The sequence below is a fragment of the Lygodium microphyllum genome, chromosome 12, assembly GCF_053477565.2.
Source record: "Lygodium microphyllum isolate KBCC chromosome 12, Lygodium_microphyllum_v1.1.10, whole genome shotgun sequence".
NCBI lineage: Eukaryota > Viridiplantae > Streptophyta > Polypodiopsida > Schizaeales > Lygodiaceae > Lygodium > Lygodium microphyllum.
Genome location: NC_141146.1, coordinates 42,299,282 through 42,320,726, shown reverse-complemented (window position 1 = coordinate 42,320,726; position 21,445 = coordinate 42,299,282). Strand labels below are relative to the sequence as shown.

The following is a 21,445-nucleotide window of genomic DNA, read 5'->3' as shown; positions in this document are numbered from 1 at the left end:
GTACCGAGAACTGTCAAACCAATAACCTATCAGGCAAGAGACATCTCATAGGTCCAGAAGTCATGCATGTAATGGGTCTCGGGGTAAGAGAAGAGACCAAGCACAAGCATAACTGATAGAGCAAGAAGCTCGATACATAACCATCCAAGATGCATACAAAACTAACAAACCTGTGATAGAGATAGGTTCCTGCCCCAATAGGCATATCAAATCAGCCCACTACAGACAAACTGCAAACATAAAGCTCTCAAGAGAGCAAATGCATGTAACTATCCCACAAGCTCAAGCTCATTTGTAAATAAGATTATGTGTACATCCAAATATATCAATTGGCTCCCACGGAAGTAAAGTCAGATGCAAAGAGATCAAGCAACGCTCAAATACATCGAATACATAGCATCAAACATGCCAAATCCTAGTAGGGTATATTCGAAGCATAAATCCCAAGCTATCTCAAACCCATAAAGCATAAGCCTGAAAGCATTCAAAGAGCGTGTAAGTGACAACCAAATGTAATGCCCAATAGATCCAAAATGCTCAAATACATCTGAAGAAGCCTAAATATCATGCAGTGACAATAGGCATAAACCGGTCCAAAGCATGCAAACTGAAGCCAAATGCTAGTGAAGAACAACCAAATCCGAGCTTAATACAAGCTCAAAAGCATTCCGGAACCAAGAAGAAGCATTTTACAACCTCCAGATTACATCAGTATGATCATTTAAACCTCCAGGAAGCACCTCGTATCCATGAACCAATGCATACACCAAGTAAATGAGCTTCAGCCCACTGTATTACAACAAGCAATTTATTGTTATATGAAGCTCAAACAGTGCTCAAATCTGCTCCAAATCAGTCCCAAAGCATAGACATAGCATCCCATAACATCCGGGCATCACTGGGCATCAATAGGCATCAAACAGACAATGCCAAGAAGCATTAAACAGTAAATGTCCAGTAGTGCCATGTCTAGATAGTCTTGGGACTCTGTATAGAGCAAAGGGCTGAAGGGGGAAGCACTCGAATTGATCACCGAGAGTCAAGCACCAATGCGGAGAGTCAAGCAATGCTGGGAAGGTTGCCAAGAGTGCCGAGAAGCCGAGAAGGAGCAAGGAAATGCTGAGGAACAGATCAGCCCAACCCCTTAAAAATGCACCGAAAATTGTGTTGGCTGCTCCTGGGGGCTGGGGGATCTTCAACAGCCCTCAGGGGCACTTGGCAAGGTCAAGGGGGCTCCAATGCAGCCGATGAAGGCCCGAAAGCTCAGAGAGGAGACGGGAAATCAAAACATACCTGCAAATGAAGGTGCCATGGCTGCCATTGAAGCTCGGATTGAAGCTCTTCAAATCCAAGCTGAAGAGAATTCCGGGCAAGCTCCAATGCCTTTGCTCTGATACCAGTTGAAAGAGAAGTGGAACCCAGGAGGAAGAAGCTTGGCGGTGAGAGCTATGGCAGATGGAGAGCAAGAGCCAAGAGAGAGAGAGAGAGACTCAAAAGTGGGAACTCCAACAACCACAATGTGTGGCCAGGCCTTCCTTTATTCAAATTGTCACTAAAAGAATAAAGAATAAGTAACTGTGACGAGCGCCCGCCACCTGCAGTGTGCAGTGGTGGGTACTCTCAGTGTAGTAATACACAGGCGGCTAGGCAGAGGGACCTTTACCCCTAACAACAATACATTGTCCAGTCATGCAAATTCACTATTTGCAACCTTATTCCAGAACTGAGCATATCATCAATATCTCTTAGCATGATTTCCCCATGCATAAGCATCTCCCATACATTCCAAGCATCGCATTCACTGCCATTGACTGCATGTGTATTCTCATGTCTGCAAATACATCCTCAGTAGTATTTTTCCATACAGTTGCAGCCAATAATACATCCATACATCAACAAATACATCTACATCAATGCCAAGTCAATATCTTGGATCTTCAAGAGGGTGCCTACACCTGCAAGCAACTTCGGGCTCCGGATCACTGGGAGGTGGGAAAAGTTGGGTTGTGCACCCCTTTAGGGTCTTTGATGGCAAGGGGGGTCACCCCTCTTTTGTCTTGCCACCTCGCCTGGCATCGGGCTTTTCCTCACCCAAAATATACATGGCATACATTTATTATTAAGCAACCAGTGTGATGTGCATTTACAAATTGAGGATTAGGCCTTTCATGATATTCATGATCAATAAGGAAAATGGGATGGGGAAAGGGGTTACCTCAGCAAATCAGTGACTCACTGATTGCATCACTCACCCTTTCTTACAATTTTTGTCATGCATGCATTTCAAGAAGTGAATAATAGAAGAAGGCAAGCAATCGGTGATCCATAGCTTCAACCTAAACAAGAGTTCATGTAATTCTTTAATCTCTCCAAGCAAGAGGTTGGGCTCAGCAAGTGGTTGGAGAAGAGAGACCAAGACCCATGAGACATACCTTGCTTAAGCTTAGGGAAGAGGTAGTGGCTGCCCACTCCAACAAATTCATGATTGTCCTCCTCTTTGCAACCCGTGGTCGTATGGAGCCTTCAATGTTCCACGATGCAATGATGAAGAGTTACTCAATTGTCAGAGCTTCTTTTGCAGATCAAGAGTACAAAGACCAAACCCCCCCTGAAGCATCAAGCCAGACTGCAACTACCTACCCTAAAGCAGCTCCTTTTGACATACTTAAGTTGTTACAGAATGCAAGTAAGTTCATGCCTAGGCTTGCAGGAATGATGCCTGTAGACCATTCCTGCTAAGATCAATACTCTCAACGAGCACTGGAGGGGCTACTAAGAGTTGCAGGAATGCTCCCAGTAAAAAAATTCTCAGCTAGTGTGATAGAATTCGCAAATGAGGCAACCCAACTAACTCAAAAAGGATAAATCCAAAGAGGTTATGTTTGCTTAGGTCGAGGGACTTCAAAACAAGCTCAAGGGTCTTGATCCTGTAGATTGATCAACTACAGAAACTATTGGGGAATACTTCCATTGAATGTATTTGATGAGAGAGAGAGGCTCACCAAATTGCTCCAAAATGACAAATAAGTAGGTATTGGACCTAACAAATTATTGTGGCTCAAATCCAAGGATTGAAGGCTTCTCACGTTGGTTAGCCCAAAGGGAATTGTTCCTATCAAAGAATTTCCTGCTAATGAAAGAACTCGCAGCTGAAACAAGGAACCAAAGGTTTCCGATATAGAACCACTAAGCCTATTGTTTCCAAGAGCCAATACGTGAAGGCTGCTATAATCAAGAGAAGCAGGAATCGGTCCATAAAGGAGTTGCTTGGTCTTGGAGAAGAAGCCCCGTGCTCCCAAGGGTTCCTCCAAGCCTGCCGCTCATTCGACCAGGTGATTGAGCAGACCTGCAAAATTTGAGCTTCAAACTAACCCGGACCCTGTCACCCTGTGATGCACCCCGTAGATTATAGCTTGGGGACCTCAAACTGACCTGGACCCTGTGACAATCCAAGATAGTGGCAATCCAAAATAGGTTATACCTTGGGGAGCATCCACAGGAGAAGAAGAGAGAGAGATGAACAAACGAGGGCAAGGGTTTGATTGATGGAGCTTCAGATTTCTGGATGTGCCTATCAACGAGGATTGAAGAAGAGCCTGCGGAAGATGTGCGGGGTTTCTAGTTGTTAATGCATGGTTATCCTCTTCCTCTGACGAGAGTCAAGTAAAAACACAGTTGTGAGGATTGCTAAAGGTGGGCATGTGAAGCGAAGACCATATAGTGTCGTGCTATTCGATGGAGTAGAAAAGGCTCAGTCAGGGCTCACTCTTCTGTATTCAACACTCTTCTCCAAATGTTGTTTGATCCTTCTTCTAGTTTGTTGAAGAAATCTTGAACATGCCCTTACAAGATCTTTGAAAGAACCATGATGATGGTGATAATGACAACTCCACCACCACTAAAATGATATACGACCTGTAGCTCTTGATACTTAGAGGCTCTCCATGCCATTTACTCTTGAAGAGCAAATGGATTCATGGAGTAGAGTGGATGTAATGGGTTGATCTCCTCCATGGAAGCTTGAGAGGAGCTTGAAAAGAAAGAGAGAGAAAGACTCTCCCTAAAAAACAATAAGCAATAACTATTCCCTCTTCCACTCCTGTTACCAATGTTTAGGAAAATACCTTCAGAAAATGGCCTAAAATGACCAACAAATTGCTAACTTCAGCCTTCCTACCAACAAACTTGGTCCAAGACTCCATTAATGCCGGCATGTAGTCCTTGTTGTGGTCCAGAAGTCCTTAGTAACTCCACTGCTGCTCCATGTCACATCTGTACCTATGTACATGTGGCTCTTAAATCTGTGTGACTAAGAAAAAAAGATAACTGAATGAAATGTTGCCTAACTGTATCAAGAACCTATGGCTCCGATACCACTTGTCAAGAAGAGGACATGAGAGAGAAGAAGAGAGAAAGACTGTAGGAAGAGAGAGAAAGAGACTGATGAGGAGAGAGAAATACTAGAAAATGAGAGAAAAACAGAAAGAGAGAGGAAGAAGCCATGAAAGCTTGGAGAAAGAGATGAAGATGAAAGGAGACTTGTATTATTATCTGATAGTCAAAAATCAAGTCCCTAACACCTTATATACCAGCCAATGTAGCTAGTATTTCCCCATTATTAAATCCCCCTCTCTTACAACAACATAACCAAGCAAGCTTCTCTAATCACGCCAACTTTCTTAACCTCATGCAAACCAATGATATCGTCCTTACTTCTCTGTAAAACTTGATAGCAGCTATTTTTCCTCCTCTATGTGCATAAGCCCCAAATATTCCATGATAAATTTTTGACATTGGGAGAAATTGCCATGCTCTTTTGGTGCAAGGATCTTCTCATTCTATATAGCAAATAAACATTTCACTCCAAAAGACAACTTCCTTGCAAGTTCTTTGAGAGACATTTAACCTTGCCTTGCTTTTCAACATAGTTGATCTTCCCTTTTTTTTTTTTTGGCATGTGTTCTTATCACTATCTAGCACCTTAAGAGATGCTAGCTCCTCTCATCAAGGCTTAGCTACAACCATTGTCATTTGCTTGCCATTTATAACAAACCACTTAGCATCTTCTTTAGGCCTAGGCTTATTTTGTGCCTTAGAATCAATTTGTGGATATGTTTTAATGGGTTGGTTACTCTTCAAAAGAGTCTGATTGCTTTGAACCTTTAATAACACGTGGGTTCATCTTCTCCTTGCACCTTGTGGGGGTAGTCCCTATAGTGACTAGATACCTTGCACATATAACAAGATTCGGAGAATGGGGAGAATCTAACCATCGTGTAAAGCTTGATCCCATTAGTATTGTATGCCTCCAAAACTTTGGGAGGTTCATTTTGATGATCCCATAATGTGCATACATGCTTCTTAGACGACCTAAAAGCTTGAGCAAAAGAAGTGTACATGGCATGGCCCAATGCATCAACCAAGGACAAACCTCCACATCCGTCCAATCTAGGAGGCCAAGAAAGTCGACCCAAAATGGACACTCATATTGTAACAACACTGGTTAGAGCTACCTTTGTGTTTGATACTGCTACATGTATCTAGTCGCACTATTACAGAGAATTGACAAGGATAAAGAAAAAACCACGGCCAATAAACCTATAGTGATGTAGTAAATCCCTACCTTGCTAGGTTTCATCAATCTAGTGCTCAAACTCAAACTTATTAGGGAGATTTCCCATAAAGTAGAAAATGACCCAAAACAAGAGTAGCCGATACACCTACTATGCAGTTTGGCCAGAGAGAACTTGGAGCTCAAAAGACCTTCATGATTAATGGTGTGAGCACATATAGCCTATGAGTAGTCCATTCCATGGAATTCTCAAAGTTTTTGCTTGCCTTTTTTCTCTATCTTCATTAGAAGTATGCTCTTCAACAAATTCATATAACCCCCTTTTTCCTTGTCCTCAATGAGTTTCTAAAAGGAATAAATGTTTTCTTCTTTCGAGCTTGCCCTTCTCAAAATCATCATACTAGTATAATCACATGGGATCTCCATGGCCCAAACCTATAGCGATGTAGTAAGTCCCTACCTTGCTAGGTTTCATCAATCTAGTGCTCAAACTCAAACTTATTAGGGAGATTTCCCATAAAGTAAAAAATGACCCAAAACAAGAGTAGCCGATACACCTACTATAGAGTTTAGCCAGAGAGAAATTGGAGCTCAAAAGACCTTCATGATTAATGGTGTGAGCACATATAGCCTATGAGTAGTCCATTCCATGAAATTCTCAAAGTTTTTACTTGCCTTTTTTCTCTATCTTCATTAGAAGTATGCTCTTCAACAAATTCATATAACCCCCTTTTTCCTTGTCCTCAATGAGTTTCTAAAAGGAATAAATGTTTTCTTCTTTCGAGCTTGCCCTTCTCAAAATCATCATATAGCCTATGAGTAGTCCATTCCATGAAATTCTCAAAGTTTTTACTTGCCTTTTTTCTCTATCTTCATTAGAAGTATGCTCTTCAACAAATTCATATAACCCCCTTTTTCCTTGTCCTCAATGAGTTTCTAAAAGGAATAAATGTTTTCTTCTTTCGAGCTTGCCCTTCTCAAAATCATCATACTAGTATAATCACATGGGATCTCCATGGCCCAAAGAAAATTAATATATTCATGCATTAAGCTTTTTGATATTTTTTCTTAAGTAGTACCTCAAGTCAAATACACATGCAAACACAACTTCAGTCTATTTATTAACTTTTTATTACATACTAGCATTTGGTTTTGATCAAATCAACTTTAAAATACACAAGTTTAATATTGATGATTATCGCAAGGAAGGCCAAAGTAAATGTTGATAGCCTTTTTTGATTTGAGCTATGACATCTAATGTTTTTGCTTAAACTAATATTACGAATGGCTAGCATATTAAGCTTCCCTAATGTGGCATAATTGTATACTCATCACTTAAGAGAGCAAGTTCTCATGCCACTTAATCCCCTAGTTTGGCTTAACACTTCTTGCAAACAATGGCTATGATGCCCAACTTTTTATCCCTATGGGCTTTGTTAACTTCTCATATAAAATACATCAATCAACTTCATCTCAAGTCCTTTAGACAAACTTGTGGTGTACTTTTTCATTCTTCCTTTGCAATCATAACCTATTCCTCCACATGAGAAAGCTCTTTCTTTTCCAAATACAATTTTCCTAAGGACTTCATCAATGAATATCATGCATTATCTTTGTTCTTCGAGGGCTTTAGTTGCAACTTCCAAGTTCCTTTAAAAGGGTTTTCTTTCCTTTCCTTTTATCTCCGTCGCCATGGTTACAAGCTTTTGAACCATCTCATTATTGTAGTGTCCTTCAGCCTGAGTTTTTGCCATTGTTCACCCTTTATAAACAGAATTTTAATACGTAGACAAGCTCAAAGTGCAATGTCTTCTTCAACGGATAACTCTTTACAAGCTTTGTGCATCAAACATGAAATAAATCGCCCAATCAGCAATACGTCATCCCATGAGCCCGACTATTGTCTTGGTTGGTAGTCTACATGTATATTTGCGGCTCCTTCCTCATGTATGGTTACATCTAGGAATAACAATACTCTAGCTTCCTTGACTGCCTAGAGAATAACTCTCTACTAAGTTGCAACACTGTTCAAACCAAAATGCTCTAATGGAATAGCATTTCGCTCATGAGCATGAGCTAGCTGCTAACTGATGAAAATAGAATGTGGCCCTGCAAGAGTACATAATTCAAGTGCAAGAAAATCTCCTTATGCTTGGCATGTCCCCTGGGCAAAGGGCATGAAAATGTAGGTTTGCATGCTTGGTATTTCCTTTCAGTTGATTGTGGGGAGCCGGTAGCTTGATATGGAAAATATTCATAGTAAAAGAGACCCAAAAAATGTGATTTATGCACATCTCCACCAAAGTTAAGTGATTCATGGTATCGTAAGGAACCATAGCAAAACCAAGCTAGAAGTTTAGCATTAGTGTTTTGTATACATCTTAGAGGACTCTAATTCTAACATAGCATCCTTTTTTATGTTCATCTAAAGAGTAGCAAAAACAGACTCGCTGCCAGATCTAAGAGCGACACTGCCAGTGAACTTACTGAATATCCTCTCTGCTAATGATGATTGATTCGCTTATCTCAATCTTCTACAAGCCATCAGTGGATCATTTATCCATGTATGGCTCCTTTTCAAATTGTTTAAAGAGTGAAATGATTGTTCATACAAACCTCATGCATGGTAGTGATATACATGAACTGGCATAGCATCTTCTATGGCAGTTAACTTGGAGTAAAAGAAGCAGCTTTGCCAGAACATGCTCATGTTCAACTCAGTAACAGTCCTGTATGCTCTTGTGATTCAAAAGAGTAATCTACATTCTTGTATATACTTCAATCATTAAAACCCAGACAACAGGATTGTTTTATACTATGACTATTTTGCAGTCTGCACTTGCAGAGGTTGATGAATGCCTGGAATCTGAGCCCACAAAGGCCATAAATTAGGACAAAAACTTAGCCTGCAAGGTGAGAATCTACAGCAGATAATGGAAATGCATTACCTGCACGCCACTTGCAGTTATGTGGTTTCTAGTTATAAAACCAAGAGCAACTTTTGCAAGTTCCTCTGGAACATCCTCCTGAAAAGACAACCTGTTAGTACGTATGAGAATTTTTAGCAGAACATAGCCATAACTGTGTGCCTGCTTTCCCCTACCTGGATAGCATGGCCAGTATTCCTGAGCACAACCATTTGAAACTTGCCTTGCATTTGACCAATAGTCAAGGACCTTGAATCAGCATATGTTTGGTCAGTCCACAATTAGAAAAGAAAATGTGCACACTACTTGACGAAATAAGTCAGCAATGAAACAAACATCAATTGGCAAAACCATAGATCCATATGCACACCAGACTGGCCAAAGGGAATAAGAACATACACCAGCAATACAGGTCTTGGACAAACAGGTGTGCGAGGAAAAGCATAGGACGGCTAGTTAGTCACATTCTAGTGTGTCATGAAGTGATCCCCTATCTATCAATACCTCATGTGGCAAGTCAAACTAAGGGAATCAAGACTCCCATGCCATTGGAATATCTCCAATATTTCAAGAAGACATTTGCCATCTCTTAGAACTCAGGGTGCTCACTGAAACAAATAGCCTTTCTAAATGCCACATCATCGGTGATTTTTCTACCTCTGCATGCCTAGGGCCAATTTTTTATCTCCAGACTCGTTGAAATATGCCCAGGAAGAACCAGACCCTCTAGTGCAAAATAAGCTACAGATTGCCTTAAGAAGATGGACCACATCATCTTAGACCATGTACAAATGCAATACATAAAAGAAATTCTGGAGTTCAGCACCTGGGCATGGCAGGGCTTGCAAATCTTCTTACTCCAGGAATAGATTATGGCAGCTGAGAATAGATTAATTGTATTCCAGAAAGCATATTGATAATCTGCTAGAATTATTGAGTCATCCATAGGAACTACCACAAAAACTTTTCCAAGTAAACCTAGTAACCAGGGTTTCAAGGAAAAGGGGTTTATTAAAAAGAAGGAAATCCAAAGCAATTTGAACTGCATATGGCAAAGCTGCTTTAGAAGTCATAAAACAAGCTTGAAAAACAAGTTAGAAGGAAAAGAAACTGTCCTTGACTTGAAAGGCTAAAGACCTAAATATGAATATCTAGCAAAGATGGTACTACAAAAGATTTTAAGATGAAGAACGTAATCCTGACAACATAGCAATCAACTGCCAGGAAAACTGTCGTCAATTCGCAGAATCATGCAAAGTTCCTCCCAAGGATTTACAAAGGTGAAGTTAGTAATAAGCAGCAAGCATTGGCTGGTACCGGTGTATGCTCCTAAGCCAAAACCTGGACAGGGCAAAGAAAGGCATTGTGAATCGACTTATGACTGGGGGGACTCGAATATCTGCAAGCATTTGGCTAAAGAAACTTCTACTTGCTTGGTAAACAGATAATCCCAAGTAGCTTGGGATGCCTCAGTGGCTTCTTCCTTGAAGCAAGTCACACGATCCAAATTGCATCCATCAAAGACATTTCAATCTCAGCACTACTCTGCACACTAGATAGCATTTATGTTTGTCAATGTCATTTCTTTTTACCAATAGTTAATAGAGAAACAACCCCCCGAGATATCCAACCTGCACACATGACATGGCACAAGCAACTCAAGCATAAAAAGAAACATGACCTGATGAACCTTACCACATCAGACTCACCTCCCCAGCTGTAAAACTAGATGGGCTCGCCCCTGAAACTGGGCCAGCAGCCTATCAAGCCAAATGCCCATCTCAACACCTGCCGTCCCATACCATCAGCCCACACCATCCTGCCATGTGGATGAGTGCCTAGCATCTGGAGTCCAAAGTGTGCTGATTGCACAAGGTGTTACACAAATGAGGCACTGAGCCCTTTTTATAGGACTCCTAAAACCATCCTAGCTTTCAGGGTATGCTCACTCTAGAAGACCCTTAACCAACCTGAGTCAAAGTACATCCACACCTAGTAACCTAATGGTTGGTGGTCAATGGCCAATGCTACGGGCACCCATCTTGGATGTCAAAGGGTTAAACTGGCTTTCATGTCATATCTGCCTCCAGGTAGCTCTTCCACTTCACCAAATATTTAGGATAAATGGTCCAATGGACTAATTAATCGTATGGTGAAATGACAAATTGGGGTCCGAGTGGAATCTAACAAGTTGCAGGATTTTTTCAATTGGGATCATTAGTTCACCTTGCTTGAGGTGGTCATTCAAGAGACTCACACGGGACACATGATGAACATAGATATCTAGAGGCAAATCCATCTAAGAGGTTATGCTGCTTATTTGTCAATGCTCATAAAGATCGGAGCTCACAAAGATTACAGTTATGCTGGAAATCATCAATAGTTCTTGCATACCATGGAAAAAGGTGATGATTGCAATTGGTGGAATGGTTACATAACTTACATCAATGGGACCATGATATATCTAAAATCAAAGTGCTTAGTACTGTTAAGCAAAGTCAATCACTCGTCCATGGAAGATAATGCTCCCAATCTGATTGCCAACATGGGACATATTTTAGTAGCATTGGCATTATAGATCTATGGAAAGTCATATCTATCATGGATTCTTGGATTAAAATCCACTCCTACCTTTCTTGGATATGGCATGAAAGTAGGGTTATTCCCTTCGAAGGGTAGGGTGTTACATGATGCTATCCAAGCATCCATGTTTACATTAAAAATGCACCTTCTCCACGTTGGTTGGCATTCATAGCCCTTCACTACTCTAGGTACTTCAAAAAAAAAATTCTGCCAAAAATCTGTGTCCTCTGTCCCCCATAAGGTAGGGTTCTATGCCCTCTCAGACATCCATTTGTCTCCTAGTCAACTTCTGACATTAATTACCAAGGCTTCTTCTCAAACGTTTGCTTACTACTTTCAGTATATATACTGGGTTCTAAATACAACGAGGATAAGATAGACAAATGGCACCTCAACCACAGAAGTTCATTTGTGAAAAAAGGCTAGCAGCAGGATGATGGTGGTTACCAATGATTTTGCCAAGCAAACCTCATCTCTAAGCAGGTCTTTAAATCTTGGAAGGCCATTTGCCAAACGTGACAGTGGGATTTAAGTTTATGGTCATTGCCTAATTTAAAAAGTAAATCATATAATTAATTTTAATTGCTCAACAAGCAAATCAGCCAATTCTTGGCTTTGCATGGTATATCTTTGTAAAAATGAAACTCGCCATCAATGATACTTAATCTACTGCAACTCGGATTGTATCATGACTGTGGCATAGGGGGAGTCCCAACCACAATGCAGAAGTAAGCAGGATGCCAACATATAACTCATTAGAAAGAGTGAACACGAGCAATTTTATTCATATAAAAGACTACATTATATCGACCCACAAAAGAAACATCTTCTGCGTAGGGCATACGTCATAAGTGAGATCATTGTGGCTACATCATAGATGACCTCAATGGACACATCATAGGAGCACATGTCAATGCCTTTGACAAAAGTCACGGATGACTGACAACACTAGTGATTATTCACATGCACCAAGAGGAGCACATCAACAACATACAAGACTATATAGGTATACAAGGCTATTTGGAATTTGTAATGGATGTAGGAGCCCGACTTGCTGCAGTATTAGCTTTATCAAGCTGACACACTTACATGCTCTCATATTCAACACTCTTTAGAATGATCCTTCAACTTCACCACAAATTCCTCATAAACAGTAATCCTTGTTCAGCTACTATGAACATCTAAAAGCCTCTCATTCTCATGTGGAAACAATTGTTTATCAAAGAGTTATACTATCTCATCCCTAGGGCCAAGATGGTTCAAGCTGCAACACCATGATTCTCATTCCACAACATCAAGTGGAATGTGGAGTGGGTCAAGTTGGAACGAGGGCTCAAGGAAGAAGAAAGTAAAGAAGAGAGGCAAGAAAGGCATTGCCACAACTAGGAGCTCATAGGTAGCATTATTGCTTGGTACACACAGACAACAGGACGTAGTCAGCCTATTGATCTTTTGGACATATCTACCACAGAGACTCTCTCGAGGATTTGTACAAAGATTGCATACTCTTTGCAAGAGATGGGAGAGAATACATAGCAGTTCGACAACCATGAGGAGGAAGAGAGAGGCTTTTCTCAGGACTTGGGATTCTAACACTCTCTTTCTCTTCCAGACCTACATGATCTAGCAGTTTAGACCTTGTGATTGGCTATTCATCCGAGCTTAGTAATAGCCTTCCCCTTGTTACATATTTTTTGATATGGAAGTACCTTACAAGTCTGCTTTGTATTTTGCACTTTGCCTTGGGATACTTTGTTTCAAGGAGTCTTCTTAATAGAATTTTTTATTTTCTCTGAAAAAAAAAGAAGCGGAAGAGAGGGAAAAACAGAGAGGAAAGAAGAGGGGAGTACTTCAAGGAGAGGGAAGAAGAGAGAGGAAAAAGTAGAATGGAAGATGGTCACAACTCAAAGGGAAGGGGGCTGAGAGCGCACTCTTGTCCGTGCATGTATAGAGCAAAGGGAGGAGCACATAAGCGTGCAAGTTTAAAATAAATCCCAAATTAAGGTTCCTGCAGCATTGCACAATGCTTTAGTAAAGTTGGGCTTTTTCTAAAACCTACATTCTTACTCTCAAAAACCTTTCTTTCTTCTAGATACATTTCTGAAGTTTCTAAATGAAAGAAACACATTTCTTTGCTGTTACGCACATAATTAACAATTATTGTGTCCATTCCATGGCTAGATTGGGCTTTGGTTGACGCCAGGACTTATTTGAAGCATACTACCAATCAGATTTACCAAAAGATAGGGAAACTTAACAGATGGATCACAGAAAAAGGTACTACAAGTGTGGCCATCTAAGGATGATTGAGCTAAGTGGCAAGACAGATTGCTTCTACATGGTCATTGTGCTTTTTGTACCACGTGACCAGACTTCTCCTTATTTTTGTATCTAGTTGGCACAAGTGTGGTGATGTATTTTCAAGTGAGGAATTCCATGGCACATCAGTGTACGACCAGCCATGCATGAATTTTGACTGCTGCCAATTTGAGCTGGAGCATATCCCCATCTAATTTATTCTATGCAATAGACCAGAGTTTGACATTTAGAGAATTAGGAATGCTTTTATGTTCATTTCAGCGTCAGGCATTCTTGTCACTTGTCAGGTTTGGGTTTTATTGTTGTGGCATGTTGCATCTACAATATTCACAAAAATTGTCCCTTGAGAATTGGCTGCTCACTAGATTGAGATTATCTGCTCCACTCCAGTTATGCTTTCTACATAAATTATATGATCTTCACACTTTTCAAAGTTTAGTATGGGACTTTAGCAAGTTCCACTTTTCTCCTAGTAGCTATCTGTCTTTTTGGCTGTTTTCTTAGCTGTGCATAATGTTGTTGCATGCTGTCAACAAGGCCACTAGTATATCTAATTGTTTGATAACTCAACAGAAACAATAACCAATGGGACAAGCCAAATGGAAGTACCGATCTAATCTGTCAGTTCCAGCCAACACTAGAAGTTTCGGCACTGGACAGGATAGGAATAGATCAGACAATCCATTATACCTGCAAATAAGAATAGCCCATTGTTAATGGATTTGTTTAACATAAGTGATTGTCCATAATTATCAAGTCTGGTTAGAGAAACTTCCACAGATAGTGATTCTGATTTCAACAGCGCAGTATGTATACATTTAAAGCACACATGTTTGTGCGACGATTGACCTTCAAAACATGGGATGCTTACCATCCTTTCCAATGAGCTTCAGTCTCCTCCAACGGTGTGAGCCAAACATAGCTGCAACATTTAACAATCACCAACTTGAGCCCTCAAAATCAATAATATATGCCTAATCAAGTGATCTGAAAGGCATATTGTGTTACCAGAATATCGCATGCATGCACATTCCAACAAAGTGACCAGTAGTGTGTAACGATACTTCCAAAAGGCATTATCACAACATCAAATAGAGAAAAGAAACACACATTGCCAGCTACAGCACTCTAATTTCCGTTGTTGTAACGAGGGCTCTGACCAGGCAGACACAACAGAAAGATGAACAGCATCCATACAATCTGAATATCATGCATGGGCCTATATGCATGTGATACAGATAATGATACAATCATCATTCTCAAAAGGCTGCTAGGCTCTAGAGAGGCATCTAAAAATCAAATCTCTTATTATCATAATTAACTAATGATCTTAAGACACCAACTTCACACTTTAAACACTAGGTATGTTCCTTCATCATGTGAATACTACTATATGGGCACATTCACCAGCCTTCATAAAATAAGACAACACTTGGAGCCTCAGTACGGAAAGCTTCATGTCAAATCTACCAGCCTGAATGTTATAGCCAATAGAATCAAATTTGACTACGGGATTAACATTTATCACAAACTCACCAAATATGATAAACTTACCATTGTCTATTTTCATCATATTTGAGTGTTGAAGGGACAGATATACGTGCAGAATCAACATTCCTTAATGAGCCACCCTTCACACTCCACTGAATCTGCAATCCCAAGAAGAGTGTTTAAACTTAAGAGCACTCGAAACAAGTAAAAAGAAGTAACTTCAATTGCAACAACCGAACTTTACAGAGCAAAGAGAGACTCTTTGGCCAATCAACTAAAATATGCCAGTGTTATTGTGGATAGTATACTTAGTACTAGATCAAGAGTAGAAGGTGGCCTGATTAGGGTACAGCCAACACTCACTAATCAAGACACACCTAGCTGTGCCAAAAGTTGACCGCAAGGGGTGCTAAGTTTTGGGGCCCAATCGGCTGTCCAAGATTAAGTGGTAAAGTGTGTATTTCATTTTATGTGAATTTTCTTCTTGCTGTAATTAAGTGTTAATCAGGTTATTACCACCCTTTTGAGGAAGGAAGGCTAGTTTCAAGGTTCCATTGCCGGGATTCCATCAAATCTTTGGAATTGGTGGGCCCAAGGTACTTGATTGGAAGTCAGGAAGTTTGCTCAAGTGCTGAAATTGTTCAAGACGTCTTCATACAATGAAATGGGATCAAGCAATGATGATGCTCTTAGTATGCTCATTCAGATGGGGAAGAAGAAAATGCAATTGCTTGATCTTGGACAATGCACACAACATGGACAGCAAGCTGAAAATCTTGCTGAAGGTCGTGTTGTAGGGTCCTTGAGGCAAAGAGATGCTGATGACCAGTAAGAGGCGGAGGAATATGATGACCTGTTCAAGAATTGAATAAGGATAGTAGCAACTCTCTTTGCTGAATTGGCAAAAGATTCTCAGCTCAATTGATTTTTGAATGCTCCAAAGAAGGACAGCAAAGGCAAGAAGAGAAAGTCGTCTTCTAAAGCTTCAAGACAGTAGGATGCACCCAAAGAAATGCCTAAGCTGTCTCGAGATGTTTCCAAGGCTGCAAATAATGAAAGGCAATTGGTGCTAGCGAGGCAAGAAATGCAATCGCAAGGCCATCATGGAAGTCTTAGTTCGATGGACTTGGGGTAGCAAGGGATGCATGCGATTATGGGGCAACCAAGGTACTTTGATGGTGGCACCATTTTTCATGCTATGATGGGTCAAGGACCACATACCATCACACTATGGCGAATGCAGAAGTGTATGGACGAGATTGAAAGATAATGAACATGAGAGAAGAGGGAAAGAGAGAAGAGATAGACGAACGTAGAAATCTGCAGTCCAAGAATGCAGAAATGAAGAAGGCAAATATACAAATGGGCTGCTTAAGTATCTCCTCAAGCCGATCTCTTTCTCCACCACCTGAAATGACAAATGATGAGGGCAGGCAGCCTAGTGGCTATAAATAGCAAGAAATAAGCCAATAAACAAATCAGGGCGACCAACAAATTGATCGACCTGCAGCAAAAAGCTGCCTATCAGTAGTACTAGTAGTAAGTGGCACTATTGCCTGCGTGACTCATGTCCAACCTCCTTGAGAAACAATGACTGCTGAAAATGCCCAAAGCTGACAAAAAAATGTGTAATTGTACCCAAAAAAACTAACTATACCAACTGCAACCTGAGAATGCCAATCTAGGCCCTAGGGGATGGCCAATCTCTAACACCCCCTCTCATATCTTGGATGTGGCATCAGCCTCAAGGATCTAGAGTGCTATCATAGAATAACCTGAGAAAGCACCTTCGTAAACAAATCTACTAGATTATCCTCGGTCTTGCAATAAACCACATCAGTAGTCTCATCCAAGATCCTTGTTCAAATGAAATGGTTTTGTATCTCAATGTGCTTCAATCTAGCATGAAACACAAGTTCCATGCCAAAGCAATGCAACTCTCATTGTCGCAATGAAGTGTCATAGGACCTATCTACGAGGGGCAGCCAAGCTCTCCTAGTAACCTCTAAAGCCACACTTGTCACTATCTCACATATGGTAGAAGACACCGCTCTAAACTCCGCCTCTATAGAAGAAAGGGCAACTGTGGGCTACTTGCTACTCCACGAGATAACACCTACACCCAAAGTAAAGCAATATCCTAGAGTTTACCTTTTTTGGTCTACATCTCTGACCCAATGTAAATCCTCATAGCAGCCTTCCAATGGACCACCTTGGGTTCAATCATAAACTTGGCCAACAAACCTACAAGAAAACACAAATCAATCGGAGTGTTAAAAAGCCATGTCAAGGACCCAATCAACTACTGGTAGCCGAAAGCATCACCCGCTGGTGAATCTATATTGGCCATAGCATTCCGGTTTGGATCCATAGAAGTAGAAATGGCATTGTATCCCTCCATCTCAAACCTAGCCAAAAGCTCCTACACATACCATTGTTGGGAGATGAAAATCCACCTTGGAGTCTAATGAGCTAAAAAATGCATTCTATGCTGATTAGCCACTTAAACAGCCCCAAAACATCTTAATTTAATGAAAACCCTAAAACGAGCTGCGATACGAGAGAGTTTAGTGAAACCCTAATTTAGGAGCTGCCCCCATTCAACTACAATCCCTTTTGTGCAAGTTTCTCACCATTCAGTGTAGATTTCAGTCATCAGTCCACACACACGTGGCTATCCATCCCCAACAACTGCTGCCACTCCATCTACTGCTGCTCCAATGCCTAGCGTCTTCTTTCACAGCTGCCACCCACTCAATGACACCCTTCCACGCTGCGTTTGGCATCCATCAACCATCACCAGCATCTCCAACACCTTTTGCAACTTGCATTTGGTTCTAGAGTAGCCAGACGACAATTTCTACATCAAGTGACAACTTCCTCCATCAAGCGATAGCTCCTCCATATCAAGTGATGACTGTCAGCCCTCTTCCACACCCTCTCCTGCTTGCATTTAGTACTCTAGACCCTCTTGACACTTGCGCTCGCTACATCCTTCATCCTACACTCCGACTGGTGGTCACAAACTTGGAATCCATCTCCGGTGGACATCACTCTCCGACACTACTCTATCATTGGAAACATTGTATACTCTTACATTCATTTACAGCATTCATTCACTTTAGAGCTATGTTCTTTCTATTCCTTCTTCTATTTGTGTTTGAGTTTTGAGTTTTGCGTTTAGGGTTTGAGTTTTTCTTTCTGTATCTGTGTTTGTCTCAGTGTGCTTCTATCATGGTCGTACACTATGTTTCCTCAGTGCAAACCCTAGCGGTGACTCCACATTCTTCTTCACATCGTATCAGAGCTTGTGCTCTTATAAAGAGTATCCTGCCAATATTGTGGAGTGCTAGTCTTTGCATGAGGCACACAATACGGCTCGTAACCAAATCATAATGTCATAGACACTTCTTCTCATAACCCCATGCTGACTTATCAAGCTTCTCCATCACTAGAGACCCTGAGGAGGCATTATGGACTCGGCAAGGAAGACGACACTCCACATTCACCCTCACCATCACCTTCTATGCTTACACCTATGCTAAATATTCCAAATTTCATTAACCTCACAGAGGAGGAGTTTGAGGAGTACCTACGCAACAAATATGGACTAGAAGACATCCCTTCTTCTAGTTTTGCTACTCCTTCCAGACCAATTGATGAGGCTAGCCACCTACGCTTTTGAGTCGTTCCAATCGAGACCCTCTCCTGTTTTACCTTTTGGTATACAAGATCCGGATGGTCAAATGTATGTAAATCTTAATAGAGGGGACTCAAGGAGCAGACATTCATCATTAGGTATACCTACATCTTCTGTTTAATTTGAGCAAGTCAATTACTCTTCCCTCCCTCCCATCCCACCCTCTTCTCTTGAAGCCATATCACATTCATTTCAAAACCTTAGCTTACATTCCACATACACCTCTACCACACTGGGAGTTGGATCCTCTGTCTCCGCTCCTAGCACATTCTCATTCTCTATTTCATATTCACACTTCCCTACCACTTAACATCATGGTGCCTCATTAGGGAGACATTCCACCTCTTAACATTGTCACCTACCCTTTCCCACAAGACACTCCGCACTTTGATGCTTCGTTATAGGGAATGACACTCTCTAACACAGTTCCCCCTACCTTTCTTCATGTAGGCATCTGTTATCCCACTGGGACAGTTGTAATGGGCACCCCTCTCATTATCCCTAGTGACACACATCCCATGATCTCTCAAATGCAGGAATTTCCTTCCTCTACTTATGGTGCGTCACACTTTCCATGGGTCACTCCCACATAGGGATTTTTATCCTCTGCTCCATGTGTCCCTATCCATCCACCATGGGGTCCTCATGCGGCAACATTGTCCATGCCTAGTCATCCCATGCAAACATTTGGATCCATCGTACACACTTCTCATATGCCTGGTGGGCACTTTGGGACCCATTCCCAAGTGTACCCCTTTCCACCACAGTGCTCACCCTATACACCTTACCGGAGCACTACCACTCCTATCGCATGGACCAAGAATGCCTTCACGGACAAGACTCATTTCAACGGGTCAAATTTTACCACTTGGTCGAGCTATATGCAACAAGTGCTTGAGTCTCAAGGTCTTTGGGACCTCGTTGTTGGTCTTGAGCCTTTGCTTAACCCTCACCTAGCCCACCTCAATTGCGTCTGTCAATGGAGATCTCGCAATGCCACAACCAATGTCAAGCTAATGCACGGTTTGCTTATTGAGTTTCACTCTCAATTATAACACTTCCCTCTCGCATCGGAACGTTGGAGTGATCTCATCGACCATTGTGGCTAGAGATCATACTCGACGTATAAACATTGGCTTTGAGCTTCAAGAATTTTCCATTGAGAAAGTGAATGATCTGAAAGTCAAGTTGGCCGAATATCAGCGGTTACTAGCCAAGTTTGCCATTACTAGCTATCTAAAGCCAGATGACAATAAGGTCACATTCTTCTTGAACAAGTTGCCCAACAAATACTTCCATTTTATCAACCACATTATATCACTGCCTAGATTGTGATGGAGCTCAACTGTGAATGAGCAGCAATTTAAGAGGTGAGAGTGACCAAGAGTCAAAGAGGAAGAGTGAAAGTACGATTAGATTTGAGTGTACCAACAATGTGTTAGTACACAAAGAATAAAATGTGTTAATACTTAGGGAATATAAGGATGCATTCACATGTACGACTGAATTGTGTGTGTGTATGTGTGTACTATACACGGAGGTGAAAACAGGCCTTTATCCCAACCTCACACTTAAAGGTCCGAAGTGAACCTCTAACCAACTCCCACTAGTCATATGCAATGCTCATGCTAAGCTTTGCTTAGACTTTTCGTGAGAACATTTGCAGGGTTATCTTGTGTTTTCGTCTTGGTCAATGCAATTAGACCATCTTCTAGAATCTGTCTGATAAAGTGATATCACACATCTATATGCTTTGTGCGTGAATGATACATGGCATTCTTAGCCAGATACATGGCACCCATAGACATGCTGAGATCCTCTGCAAGTCTGCTCAAATCCCAAAACTACAATACCCATAGACATCTGAGATCCTTTACAAGTCTGCTCAACCAAATAGCTTCCTTAGAAGTCCCTGCATAGCTAGCTCCCACTTACTATTGAATTCGCATGACTTGGCCTCTTTGTATGTAAGAGACTCACCCTCATCTGTAAGCATCACATAATGCGAGGGGTCAAACCTATGTGGTTGCCTTCTTACGCGTGCAGGCCTACATACCCAATGATCAACATTTTCAAGAATTGTGTCTACATGTGGAGGTATGTTATTTCATGCTGTACAGCACCTTCATTTTCATTACTAGCACCTGCATTTTCATAATCAGCAAGTCTATCTTGCTGTCCATGACCTCCTTGTGCTCCTATTAGCTGTCCCCATCATCATCTAGCTCAAAAATAACCGGCTAATCATCAGTTTTAGCCTGTGGTACAACACCATGAGGCTCATCCTTTGAATTAATAGATGGCTGCAAATTCTGAAATTTCACCTTTTTCATATCTTCATCAAAGGCTAAAGTTACCTTTCAGCAATTTTGCCTCATTAAACACAACATTACGGCTGTGAATAATTTTCTTGGACTGAGGTAATCACACTCTGTAGCCAAATTCACCCTCATCACCATAGCCCATGACAATGCCTTTGGTGGATTTTGGGTCAAGTTTGTTCCTCAGTTCATCTCGAACATGCACAAGAGCATCACAACTGAATATCCGTAAATGGTCATATGAGCCAATTTGCCAAACCAAACTTCCTCAAGGATGCCATTATTTAAGGACCTATTTGGAGAGCGGTTGCAAATGTAAACCACGGTTTTTAAGTGCCTCTACCCAAAATCGATGAGGGAGATTAGCAGTGGATAGCAAGCACCGCACTCATTCACATAAAGTCCTATTATATCTTTCAGCCACCCCATTTGAAGAAGGGTTGTAAGGAGCTGTGAGCTCCATCTTAATTCCATGCAAGTCACAAAAGGACTTGAATTCAGTAGATGTGAACTCACCCCCATTATCAGTTCT

General features: G+C 41.2%; 1 protein-coding gene across 1 annotated transcript in view; it reads right to left on the bottom strand.

Moving 5' to 3' along the window:
- Window positions 1-7,923: 7,923 nt before the first annotated feature.
- Window positions 7,924-21,445, bottom strand: part of LOC148027680 (esterase/lipase/thioesterase family protein) — a 69,360-nt gene continuing 55,838 nt past the window's right edge. Inside the window, exons 8-13 of the mRNA XM_087689367.1 lie at window positions 14,956-15,050; window positions 14,273-14,323; window positions 14,011-14,091; window positions 8,676-8,748; window positions 8,521-8,598; window positions 7,924-8,438 (exon numbers count right to left, since the gene is read on the bottom strand). Of these exons, the coding sequence (XP_087545493.1) occupies window positions 8,394-8,438; window positions 8,521-8,598; window positions 8,676-8,748; window positions 14,011-14,091; window positions 14,273-14,323; window positions 14,956-15,050 (423 nt within the window). The 3' untranslated portion in view covers window positions 7,924-8,393. The remainder of the gene's footprint in view (window positions 8,439-8,520; window positions 8,599-8,675; window positions 8,749-14,010; window positions 14,092-14,272; window positions 14,324-14,955; window positions 15,051-21,445) is intronic.